The 13229-nt window shown below is 37.1% G+C and overlaps 1 protein-coding gene across 24 annotated transcripts in view; it reads left to right on the top strand.

Annotated features, from left to right (window-relative positions):
- nrxn1a (neurexin 1a) overlaps positions 1–3043 on the top strand; it is a 101039-nt gene extending 97996 nt beyond the window's left edge. For 22 of the 24 annotated variants that reach the window (XM_038282537.1, XM_038282544.1, XM_038282546.1 and 19 more), the window contains one exon: positions 1673–3043. In XM_038282537.1, the coding sequence (XP_038138465.1) occupies positions 1673–1977 (305 nt within the window). In that variant the 3' untranslated portion in view covers positions 1978–3043. The remainder of the gene's footprint in view (positions 1–1672) is intronic. The other 2 variants (XM_038282527.1, XM_038282523.1) reach the window with 1 other exon arrangement.
- Positions 3044–13229: the final 10186 nt, after the last annotated feature.

Below are 13229 nucleotides of genomic sequence, written 5' to 3'. Positions count from 1 at the left end.
AACATTTTTGACCTGGTTGAGAAATGGAGAATCTTTAACATCATCCAAATTGTGAAACATGTTGTCATGCTTTTGGGATACTCTACTTCAGCACAGAAAGAAGAGCTGGTCAGAGTTGTCAGAAAATAGACGGGAAAAGAAACTGGGAAATCGTGAAAAAACATATATTTAATGCCTAAAAAGACTTAAGATTGTGTCAGAGGTTTGTTTTTCAGTATGAAGCAACAGCCCTAAACCTTGAGACAGACCCACACTGAAATGGGAGCATCTCTTATACAGTGACAAAACACTACTCAAGATCTATCTCCACTCACTTGATCTCATGGCTTTCCAAGACCTTTCTGGCAGCCTTCCCACCAGCAGTCCCTATTACAAAATCAGTAATTGTTCTTTGGCCCAGGTTTGTTTCGAACCAGAGAAATATCTGAACCCATTTATGCTGAAACAAGGGTTTTAAAATAGACATCCAGTGACTGTTGTTGAAATCTAATAGCAAAGCAAAACACTCCAGGTAGCTCCATCATTGTCCACATTCGCAGTAAACTCCAATCCCTTAATGGTACAGCTTCTAGCACTTTTTTCTTCACTTTTCCTAGGAAGCTGTGTTATATGAACTGCTGTACCTTTCAAAAGTTCAGCAAACAGCATGTGTAGGAAGTTGAAAGCTGTAAAGAGGTGAACGCCTGACTCACCAAGTTAAACTCCAGCACCTGGCAGGAGTAGTTTGGATGATTGCATGTATATGTCTGTGTAAGAATGGCTCATTTAAAGTCTAGAACCTGTATCAAGATTAGAAAAAGTATGTTCAAGCTAGAGATGGAATTGGCCAAAGCCACTACTGATTATTTTGGCATTATCTAACAGATCTCCACTACATGCCGGCCGTATTTTTGGGGCAATTCTTGTAGTCCAGTTTGTTTTTCCTCCCTTGATAACATGCAAACAATTAAACCATGATAGCAAATGTTACACTAGTCTTAATTTAAATAAGATAAATACATATTTATTAACATGTCAAACAATGAATAGCAGATGAAGGGAGAAGAATCAAACCAACAAACACTTCTCGGCCATTACAGATACAAGAAAAAAAATACTAATATAGGTCAAAAATATATTGACAGGCCTGTTCAAACACTCTTCCTCCAGTCTTTCCTAGCTTGAACTATTTCAGGCAGAAATAAAGGCGGAAATTAGTCTCTAGATGTACAAATCTGGTCAATGTATATCCAAAGTATTGTCACTGGATCAAAAGGATGTTCTACAACATACTGAGGAAACCTACCAACCATTGTGTGCTACATGTTTCTAAATGATTTATTTTGCTTAAAAAAAAAAACTCAAAACAACTGTCCTTTATCCTCAACTTCACATTACTTTCTCATATAATCCATATAAAATGTCCACTGTGGTGGATTATATTTGCTTGTACACTATCTCTGTGTCAGGTAATCTGTATTTAAATTGATGTGGGAACAGGCTCTAGGATCCAGTTAACAATTGCCTTGCTGCCATTATACAAAGTTCTTATCAAATAATTCATCATGATGATACACAATACCTTCTTAATCTTCATTCACTGCTTTTGATTGTAATTCAAATTAATAATTTATAGAGTTTTGAAAAAGAATACACCCTTTTCTTTCACTTCTCCCTTGCCTCATCCCCTCAGCAGCCAGCCCTCCTTCGCCAGACGTGAGGCTGTTTCCTGGTCCGTCCGAGGTGGTGGTGGAGAGCAGCAGCACCACGGGCATGGTGGTGGGCATCGTGGCAGCCGCCGCCCTCTGCATCCTCATCCTCCTCTATGCCATGTATAAGTACCGCAACCGAGACGAAGGATCCTACCACGTGGACGAGACCCGCAACTACATCAGCAACTCGGCCACGCAACCCAACGGTAGCACCAAGGACAAGCCGCTGGGCATCGCCAAGATCTCCAAGAACAAAAGGAACAAAGAAAAGGAGTATTATGTCTGAGGAGGACACCCCCCCTTGCTCAGAAACAGAGAAATATACGTACACCTTTATATATTACAATATATGTACATAGATAGATATATTCTCCAAGAAAAAAAAGAAACACTCATACACAAGAACATAGACATGGGGATTTAATGTTTACTCTCCAATAATTCCACCTGCACACATGCTGTCAAGCACAAACATACATATTCAAGTCCACATGCAGACATTTAAGCACAAACATAAACACACAGACTGACCTGAGGGCTCGAGCCCTCCCTGTACAGTATTTACCAATGAACAGAGCCTCTGGCAGAGGCCTGTTTTATGAGCATTAACATCATTCCAAATGAGTTAGAAGCACCAGTTCAACTCCCAGTCACCATTTTGGCTGAGGCCAGGTCTGCCACAGTCGGACCTCTCTGTCTGGACTGAGAGGGGCGAAAGTAGACTTTAAGTGAAGCACATGGCAGGCCAAGCGAGAGGCAGCGCACCAGAGCAAAGATGATGTAAAAGCACTAAGTGTCTCTTCCAAGCTTCTTGGCCTTCCTCCCTGTTAACAGACGGGACTTGATGAAGCACAGAGGACAGCAAGGAAATAAGCACACCAGTGGTTCAAGTTTAGCCCCGAAGCCACAGGACAGGAACTCGGTGTGTAGCCATAGAGACGGTGAATTATGAGAAAACAGGCACAGACAGAGCTCAGTGAGCTGCTGCTGTTATGCTGCAGAGCTGAGCTTTTTTACAGCGTCCTGGATAAATCCAAAAGAACGAAGCCGAGGAGACCAAGAGATGTTCTCCTGCACATGATACTTGAGACTTCAGATGCTACGTACAGACACCAGTCAGACATGACTGCAGTGTTGTCACACGCATACACACAGCACACAGGCACAAAACGAACATTTTAAAAAACAAAAATTTCCTTGCAATGCTAAAGACCCACAAAGACCTTCATAACTGACTCTGAAGACTATACAAAGGGGAAAAAACATCACTAAGATGAAGATGAATATCAAGGAACATTCGGGCAGTGCAGACTCTGGGGAAGGGAGGTTTGTGTGTGTGTGTGTGGGGGGGGGGGGGGGGGGGGGGGGTCTTATTGCACGTGAATTATCTTACTCCGTGTGATTTATACTGCGTTGAACTCTAGATACGCCACAATTAACTCCACCACCTCAGCTTCAATTATTTCCAACACTTACTTCAAACAGTTTGGTTTTAAACATATTGAAGGCCCTGTCCACACTGACAAGGAGATTTACAAAGACAGATTTCTTTTTTTTGTGTGTGTGTGTGTGTGTGTGTGCGTTTTGCAACTCCTGTCTACATGTAATCTGAGGTTTTGATGATGAAAAATTAAGGATTTTTGAAAAAGTTTCAAACTGAAATTTCTAACTTTTTCTTGTTGTTTTTCTTTTATCAAGTTGCCAAAAACAACAAAAGGGTTCAAATCATTTTAACGTTTTCTTCCTACTGCCTCTCCTTTTCCAGCAAACTTAGCAGTTAGCTGAAGAAGTTATTGTTTGAGATAAAATGGTAAACCATGCAGATTTCCCACTCAGCCTGGAAAAGTATGGAATCAGAAAGAAGTCTGATATTTAGAGATAAAAGCTGAACGCTGTCAGTGTCATGGAAAACAGGAACTACTGTTGTTTGGGTAGAACATTCGTTCTAATGTTCCACACGATCTTGTTTTTGTCTTTATTGTAGTTAATATCAGTACTATTGCCATCTGCTGGCTTAATACAGGTATTACAGTTTTTTTGTAGGCAGAATTTCAACAAACCCAACAAATAAACAAAACCATTTATCAAGAAAAGATCTCCAGCGCAGTGTAGCCAGGGCCTGAATCTTTGAATTAAATCTCAGTTTAACAAAGTCGGACCATCTGGAGCGTGCTGCATGCCAGAGTCTCTGAGCTGTGCTGTAGAGTGGTGGTTTGTCAAAAGCTGGTGAAGGAGGTTGCCGTGCAACACCTGGATGTATAACTTTGTGTGTGGGCCACGCCCTGTTTTCTAGTTTGATGTCCTATAGGCCACGCCCACTACACTGCTCCAACCGACCACCTTTTATAGTGAAAATCGGCTGAGGAACGGTATGACAGACATCAGAGTCATGTGTTGGAACTATATAAAGTCCTGTTCTTTATGCCATCAGCTCTGCAACAACTTCTGTTGCTTCGATTGCATTTGCTCAATCTGTATTTCTTTTTCTATTTACCGCTGTTCATTGTTTGGCCGGACACAATCTGTTGGGTTTTTCTTTAGAACTTTTTGAAGTGTGTTAGCCCTCTACAACTCCTGAATTTGTAGCCACATAAAGTAAAAACTCAAGCAAACTTAGGACATTCATGACACAAGAAAAGCCCCTTCCAGTTCTTCCGAAAACGTGACCCAACCAGGCAGATGCATGTGAAACGGACCGGGGCTTGGAAGAACATAAAACTGACTGTGAGGCGTGTGATTTCAGTGTATCGTTTAAATCGACAGAACATGTTTGCATATTCTATTCATCCTGAACTGGCCTTTTTGCCTCTTTTTCTCCTCCTTCATCCATGTCTATGGCTTTCTATCCCTTCTATCTCCATGTTTTTTTGCATTTCGGAACAAAAGGAAGCGTCTCCGCCGATGGGATCCCACATTTAGGTGTTCATTAACCATGTTTATTTTCTATATGTACAATTTTTCTACAGTATTTACTTTTATTTTTATTGTTACGGTTCTTTGATGAACATAAAGTGGAAATTTATTATAAAAAATAGTTTTGAAGATTAATGAGTAAATAAAATATTACCCAAGTGAGCCAGGAGTGTGTCTGATGAATGTTGGGTTTTTTAGTTTTTGCCGCCGCCTGCTCGAAGTCAGCGCTTCATTCTGTCATCAGGGTACATTACACTCAGCCTTGAAAGCAGATAACTGTCAAATTAAAACTAAGCTGTCAAATTTGCATGAAGTTCTCTAAGCACATCTTAAAAGAGAAGCTTAAGGGGAAAAGAAGATGGATTTCTCTTTAATGTTTGTTTTTTTCATTAGAATTGGGCCTATAGCATTGCTGGTTATGTATATAAGTTTTCTCTTTTAATTTAGTTTAATGTCTATATATTAATTTAGCTTTATCTGTATGATGATACAACACAACACAAGCTTAGAACAAAATGTTCAGTTCAATCACATATAGTCCAACTAAATATACTCCAGTGCAACCAGAGCACAATGAGGAGGAAAGCTTACTATTACAGGAACTTCTGCATTAAATACACTAAAGCAGTGGTAATAACTATTCTTATAACTTAACCACAAAGAAATAAATACCATTTTTAATCTATCATCAAAAATGACCCATTAGATCTTTTGTCCTATTAAAAAAAAGAATATATTTATTGTAGCCATGAGGGCTCATACAGGCTGACAGTATTTATAGCTCTTATTTTTTTTTTTTTTTTTAGTTACTTGTAATTGTTTTTTTATGCAAATAAAAGCCTAAAAAAAGTTGAATGCATTGTACTTAATCCCAATCACTCAATAGTTTTTAGAGAGAGCTTTAGCTGCAAATACTGCTTCAGGCTCTGCAGACCTTAAAGCTAAAAATTCTGACCAATCTTTTCGCCAAAAAGGTCAGACTTTTTAACTGTGAACAGAAGAATCTGCAAACAGCAGTTTTTAAGCCTTCTCAAGGATTATGAATTTATTTCCCTTGAAGTTGTATGTTTAGTGTCTTCCTGCAGGAGGGGAATATTTCTGCAGCCTTTAAAGGGTATTATTTTAGGACTGTCCTTACTCACAGCATAATGCTGCCACCACCATGTTTCGCAGTAAGAACAGTGTTTGTTTTTTTTTTTTCTTTTATTATGAATGATATTTTGTACAATAATTAGTTTCACTTATTATCCAAGAGAAAATAAAGAGCAAATATTTACAAAAAAAAAGTTATAGTCACATAGACTTTCCAAGATATACAAGAAAAAAAACATTTTTTAATCAAATATCAATGCATTTAGTAAAAGAAAAAGTAAATTTAGCAAATGTATTTATATATCTACTTAAAAAAACATTCAAATGAATCATTTTAAATATCAATTATGTACAGTATAACTTTAAAATACTATAATTTTTTTTTTGAAAGTTCTTTTGTAAAGTGCATTTTTGTCAGAACATTTCAGTCCTATAAAGGCTCAGAAATGTACTGAGAGAACGCTCTTACCAGTGTGATGGAATGACCTGCAGTGTTTCTATTAAAGTCCAAAAAATAGTTTTTAACAGTCCAAGTATTTGTTGTCATGATGTTAATAGGCCCTGCAGATGAATATGGAGTGCCTGGCAATGGAGGGCGTGGCGTAACAGGGGACTGATGAATGCTGTGTTTTCCTTTAGTTGCTTTTAATGTAAAAAGTCCAATTTCTGATCATTTTCTTTTGCCTTCACAGAGATACTCTTTATTGGGAATAAAGGGTTTATCAAGGACAACGGAAGAACAGGTGCTCCAGTGTCTCAGGGTCTTTAAGACAAACTGTACTTTCTCTGACATATTTTTTGATAAGTCGGTGCAAAATGACAACTGCAAAAATCTGTATTTGCTCGTAGATGATAAACCAAGTAAATTAAATAAACATGTAATACCTTTCATGCCACACGTTTTGTATGCAGATTAAATTTTTACAGTGTGGCCAAATTTAATCAAAGCACATATTTTCCAATTTGCAAGCACTATGCATATAAGACTTCTAATGCTTTTAAGACCAGATCAATTGATTGTTAACAGATTTTCCCATCTGAGCTGTTTTTGTCTACAGTTACCACTTAACCTCTGCTCAATCCTCTGATAAATGTCTTGTTTGTTAGTTTTGATGGATACAGTGTCTTGTCTTGCTAGATTTGCAGATGTGTAGTACCGTTCGTTTCATGATGATTGAATAGTAATAATTTAACTTTATTAACCTAACATTGGAAAATTTTAGCTCTGCATTTTAAACCATCCCCTTGGGGAGCAGTTGGCTGCCATCTTGTGGCACCCAGGAAGCAGTGTGGGGTTAAGGCTCTTGCTGAGAGACCCAGTCTGTGGGAGTGGGGCTCAAACTCAGAACCTCGGGATTCCAAGCCCTATGCCCTAACCAGTAGGCCGTCACTCCCCTAAACAGTGCTGAGGGAACAGTGCTGAGTATTATATTCATCGTTAAAGATCTTGTTTTACAATCTGGTCTAGATTTTGACTTCTCCAAAGCTTTATCCCTAACCCAATTGGCCTCCAATGTTCTCCTCTGAGACCCTCAAATAACAGCTAGATCTATACAAAGATTGAGCAATTGTCGTTGGTTGGTTGCAGTGAGGGACACTTATGCAGTTTTTTTGTGTGTCTGTTAGAAAATCCCAATAAAATATATGTATGTTTTGGTTGAAACATGACAAAATGTAAAACAGTTCAACTATAGAATTAATTTATAAATCCACTTAAGAGAGTTTTTTTGTGTGTTTGTTGGCTAAAGTTCCTCTCCAAGTTCTTGTCAGTAAGTGTTTTGTGTTATTTAACTCTTTAAAAGCATTGCACTAACAACCGAGGGTAACGGATGCTCCCTTCCTTCTCGCTTTCACTTTCAATCTCATCAAAATACAGAAAGCACCACCTTTTCTTGCAGAGCCGTGCTTTGGGACAGCAGACATAAATACTCTCATGCACACACACCAAGCAGGGCTTTGAAGTATGAGTCAGTGCAGTAAGCGGTGCAAGCCTCTGCAGAGTTGCTTTTTTTGCCGGATGAAAGGTTCCTGAAACTGCAAAGCTTAGCTTGCATCCTCAGGTGAGAGCAGCTAAAAGGACTTGCTATTTCAATAAACACCTCCCAGGTCCCCATATCTTGTTCCTTCCCAGTTTGTTTTTTCTATAACTTTCTTTTTTTATGCTCGTCGAACAGTCTGTCCTCAACAAAAGGTTTGTGTTAGGCTGTAGCCATCTGGTACTTTGCTGTCCTTGAGAGCAGCCAGTCAGCACTAAGAGAGATATTCAGGCTATAATTCTGGTAGAATACAAAACACTCTCAGTGCTCATCGGTGTTCAATCAGTAAGCAATGGCCTGCAAACTTAAAATATAAAAACAAAGCACACTTCACTTCAGTATGTGGAATGCAGGGTTTCCTTTCCATTGTAAGAGGTAGTGGGCCTAAGAAAACAGAAAATGTTGATTTTAGTGTATTCTGTGCAGTTACTAGATTTCCATTGAGGACTGGGGGGGTTCTGTTAGTTGAGCAGTTGCAATACTATCGAGAGGCTGAAGTTCTGTGCTGTCTTCACACTTTATTCATAAATCACTATCAATAAAGAAGGCTAGTGCCAGGTTTTCAAATCTTTGAAAGTAGTACCCATCTATGCATCAATTTATCCTTCTCCAGCTGAGCTCTGTTGCCTTACAAAGGAAGCTGGATTCACATGCTTCTATCTGTTAACCCTTTTTTTGGGTTATGATCTTCACTGTGGACATAGATGAGAGTCTGAATGGAGAAAGACTAGTCAAAAAAGAGCATTCCTTTCACAAACAGAAGAAACCCATAATTTCTGCAATCGAGGCCAACAGTCTCCTCCGTTCCATAAGAAAGATGTTAAAAGTCCTCCACTTGGGCCAGAAACTGTAACCCACCACCAGTAATGAGAAACCCAAATATTTTAGGTGAAGAGCTTATTGTCTTCAAAACATCCTATTTAAATGCAGGTAGTCTCTTTTAAAGGGGTTTATTCTCTGAGCAGAGAAAGACAGGATTATGGTCTAATACCCCAAGAAGATGTCTCACTTTTGAAATGTAGGAGTCCCTGACTTTTGCATAAAACAAGTCAAACGTTTAACAACTGGACCCAAAAGTGGTCACAGCACACTTATTATTCACAAGATAAGTGCATACTGATTTTAAAAAAGAAAAGCATTAGACAGATAATTTGGGGCTATCTTGCACACAAATGTAATTGCCTTTAAAGATGTAAACCTGTACCACTTTTTCTCCAGTGCCTTAAGTAAAAAAAAAAAACAAAAAAAAACAACTACTGACAGGTAAGGGGCTCTCAGCAGATCAAGTCCTAGTCTTGAAGTTTTCTTAGTCATGGAGTTGTCTGTGGAGTTTTACACTAAACAGGTTGCCTGATTTTTAAGTATAAATAAGGTTCTTTTCACTTTTCAACTGAAAATAGGTATACCTTTCTGACATAAATATTGATACTCAGGGAGAAGGCATTTTGATGCTGTGTGTGGGTGGGTGTGTAAAAAAAGAAAAGACAAATCAGAAACAAGTGTGGTGCAGGTTGTTTAAAATAACTTGGCTTATTATGTCAGAAATAGCAGAAGAGACATCGTTAGTGAGCTGTTGATATTTTCAGGTAATTTGTTTTCAATTGTTGAGCTTGTAAGGTATGCTTAACAATGTGATGTCTATAAAGAAAGCTATCCCACTTTTATTTTATAAATTGATCGTTTTAAACTGGGATATGTTAACAAGAGGTATTTAGAAATGGCTCCTCAAAATCACCTTTTTTATGTTAAACCTGAAACCTTCTGTTTATTTCAATTAATTTTTGTGTGATTACATTATAGAGATTAGAGCATAGTTTTCAACAAAGAGTTTTAAATATTAATTAAAAATAAACCATGAAAATTTAACTCGGAACCAGTAGTAACAAAAATATTTAAATTAATTACTCCATCTTTTTTTAAATTGCAGCTGCAAATTTCTTGGGCTTTGCACATCTAGAAATTGCCTTTTTTGTTTCACTCATCTTTGGACAACAGATTGATTCAAAAAAGAATATGTTTATACATTGGTATATATTATCACTTTTTAATCATCGCTGGTTTTGTTCTGTTATCAATCATATGAAAAATACTGAAGTTCATGGTTGTGTTAAATGGTTGACACAACCATTTTGCTTCAGTTTTGGACATATTAAGGAGCCAGAGTTTTATGTTCTGTCTAACAGCGTGGACTAATTTTGATTTATATATTTCCTAAATTCCCAAAAGCAGTTCTGAATTTAATTATGAACTTTAAATTCTTAATGTAATCAATCTGTTATGTCTGTAAAAAACACATTTTAATAACATTTTAAAATGTTATAAAAAGCTTACCTTTCTATTGTTGATGAACTTTTATTTTTAGGTTTTACAGACAGCCAGATCCTTTGTACAAATTGTCCATTTTGACTAGTTGGAGAAACAAGATATGGAACAGAATACAGAACCCTGAAACTAAAAGCACCTGTGTTATAGTCAAAATATATCTGCAAAAATGTGCGCTTCTATTGCATCTGCCAGCCTTTTCTGAGGAGGCGGCAGCAGACAGAAGCGGGGAGCATTTATCCTACCCTGTAAAGGTCTAAGACAATCAGGCATGGATTATTCTGCAGTAGCGTAAAAAGAAAAATATTTATATCTATAGATATAAACAAATCTTGATTTGCTCCCATTTCTGCAACTATTTCTGTTGGTGTTCATACTATCTCAGATTCTGTTTCCTTCTGTTTCTTTTTTGCCTTTTGTGTGGGAGAATGTGGGTGTGTGTGTGTTCATGTTCATGTCAGCAGCTCAAGGCTGAATTTTTTCTCTGTGCTGTGGAATAAATCATAAAGTACTATTTTATTTCTAGATTCCCATAGTACAACACTCACACAACCATAAATAACTGCATATTGCTAGAAACAAGAATGGGCAGACTGAGCTCAGACTGAGCCCTCCTCAAAGAGCGAGTGCATGGAAAAAGGATTTTTTAAATTTGACTTAGAATATAAGCCATTTACTAGGATATGTCTTAGTAAGTAAATTGAATCTGAGACCTAAATTTAAAGAAATTGTTTGTTATTAAAAAATATAACAACCCAAAGATAAATTTTTCATGCAAATTATAAAACACACAACAGTCACAAAACTCTTTAACAATGTCTGATGGGAGCTTTAACCTGCAGAAGTTAGCTGTGCTGCTGAAATTGGAAACAGAAAATATGAGGTTTGTTTTATCTAATTTCCGTTTTCCAAAGTTGCAAAATTACATAGACACTGTTTTATATACATTGGTCTCAAGGCTACTCGGGGGATTGCTTAGAGTGCATTAGTGAGCAAACATCATCATGAAGACCAATCAAATGATCAAATGTAATATTTACTCTATTAGAAATAAAAAGATGTTTTTATGCTTAAAAAAAAAAGAAAGCTGCAACCTTTAAAAAGAAGGTTGCAATTAACAGCTTTTCATCTCACTCTGTGCTGGAGTAATTTCAATCAGATTCATTATCTGAATCGAAATTTTCATAATTTTAAATAGTAAAGATTTTAAAATTTTGGTTTATTAATTAATTAATGAGTGCATCAATTTGAAGCAGGTAGATAAATGAGTGGAAGTGGATTTATTTTATTACTTAGAGATAGGAAAGTCCTTGTCATTTAGCAGTTAGCTTAAAGGTAGATTAGATTAGATTAGATTAGATGAGCTTTATTGATCTTACAGCGGAGAAATTCACTCGTCACATATTGGCGAGTGAGTATAGAATAGTATAGTGTAGTGTAGTGCAGTGTAGTCTAGTCTAGTCTAGTCTAGTCTAGTATAGTATAGTATAGTATAGTATAGTATAGTATAGTATAGTATAGTATAGTAGAGTAGAGTAGAGTAGAGTAGAGTAGAGTAGAGTAGAGTAGAGTAGAGTAGAGTAGAGTAGAGTATTTCTGTGAATTTTTGAAAAGACCCGCCCTTTCCCCTTGCACAGGCACCCTGGCTATTAAACGCGTATGAGAGCATGCACGAGCCCAATTCTCCTCATGCATGCTCTGTTTAGAAGATGCTGTTTGCATCGCTCATACAAGAAGATTTGCAATTCTTCCACTATGTCAGACTCACCACCGGTAATTGAAAATGGGGACGACCATGTAGGACGGCCTTATGTAAACATATCACCAGAATGATTGACAATTAGGGGGACCACTTATTAAGCCTTAGACTTAGACAGATTTATTTGTCATTTTGTTTACTGCACATAAGTGTAAAACAAAAAGAAATTTCATTTAGAAACAGTTTCTAAACAGACAATTTAATTTTTTTTTTAAGTGCAGCCTTGAAAATAGTAAAAAAATATATAAAAACAGTACATGTAATATAAACATGTTAATATAAATTTACACTTCTATCATTTTTAGGTTTTTTTATATATAAAGATAAAATATAATAAATATAATAAAATACAATACAATAACCCATTCTAGAAAACATTCAGCAGTCTAATGGCAGTGGGGCCATTAGATTGCTGATGGACTGTTCTCCCTGCTGCCCTCTGAGTAGCAGGGAGAACAGTCCATTGTGGGGGTGTGAGGGGGTCATTTATGATGTTACCAGCTCGGGACATGCAGCGCTGGCATGTGATGTCTTTTATGCAGGGAGAGGAGCCCCGATAATCTTCTCTGCTGTTCTCAGCACTCTCCTCACTTTCTTTCAGTCTGAGGCGCTGCAGCCTCCACCCGACACAGTGAGACAGCTGGTCAGAACACTCTCTTTGGTGCTTCTGTAGAAGGTGGAATTTAGATTATCCACCAGTTAAGCTAGAGTTAAAATAAAAAGATAATTTATGAGGCATTAACATCCAGTAATCGACCAACATCACTGACCAATAATCAACATAATCCTTTTCAGTGGTCATTTGAGGCAGCTGTAGTCTTCTGCTGAAATACCAGCTTCAGTTCACTCATTACATTAAATAAAAACTGTTACTTAGAGCGGAGCTCTCAAGTCTTTCTTGCACAAGTATATGTTCAGTTTGAAATTTTAATTATGCAACTTAAGACCATTTTGGTATTTAGATGAGCAAAACACTTGCAAATGTGATTACAAACCCAGATGCACAGAGCTCTGACTGCTGTTTTCACATTTTTATTTGGAAACAATTTGAAAACAATCATTGATCCTCCTCTTCAAATATTGGATGTTATGTTGGTCCATCAAGAATATATTGATATTTACATTAAAATTTCTTAGTTTTTTTAATGAGATAATTAGTGTTATAAATCATTATGCAGCATATGCATTAAGTCACATAAGACAAATATAAAACAAATGATGTTTCTTTATTCTAAATAATCGTTTCTATAATAAGAAACCATAAGGATTTTTAAAGTGTGTGTTTCTTATACTTCCACAACAATGAAGCTCCACTGGCTCTCTGGTGTCGTCTGATACCAGACTTTTCTGCCTCTTAAAAAGTAACAAGCGAGTGAAACCAGATTCCTGATAAGGTTAGGGTGCTCGAGTAAAGTG

The sequence above is a fragment of the Cyprinodon tularosa genome, unplaced genomic scaffold, assembly GCF_016077235.1.
Source record: "Cyprinodon tularosa strain WSP-4 unplaced genomic scaffold, ASM1607723v1 ctg185, whole genome shotgun sequence".
In the NCBI taxonomy this organism is placed as follows: domain Eukaryota; kingdom Metazoa; phylum Chordata; class Actinopteri; order Cyprinodontiformes; family Cyprinodontidae; genus Cyprinodon; species Cyprinodon tularosa.
This window is presented reverse-complemented; position numbering and strand designations above follow the sequence as displayed.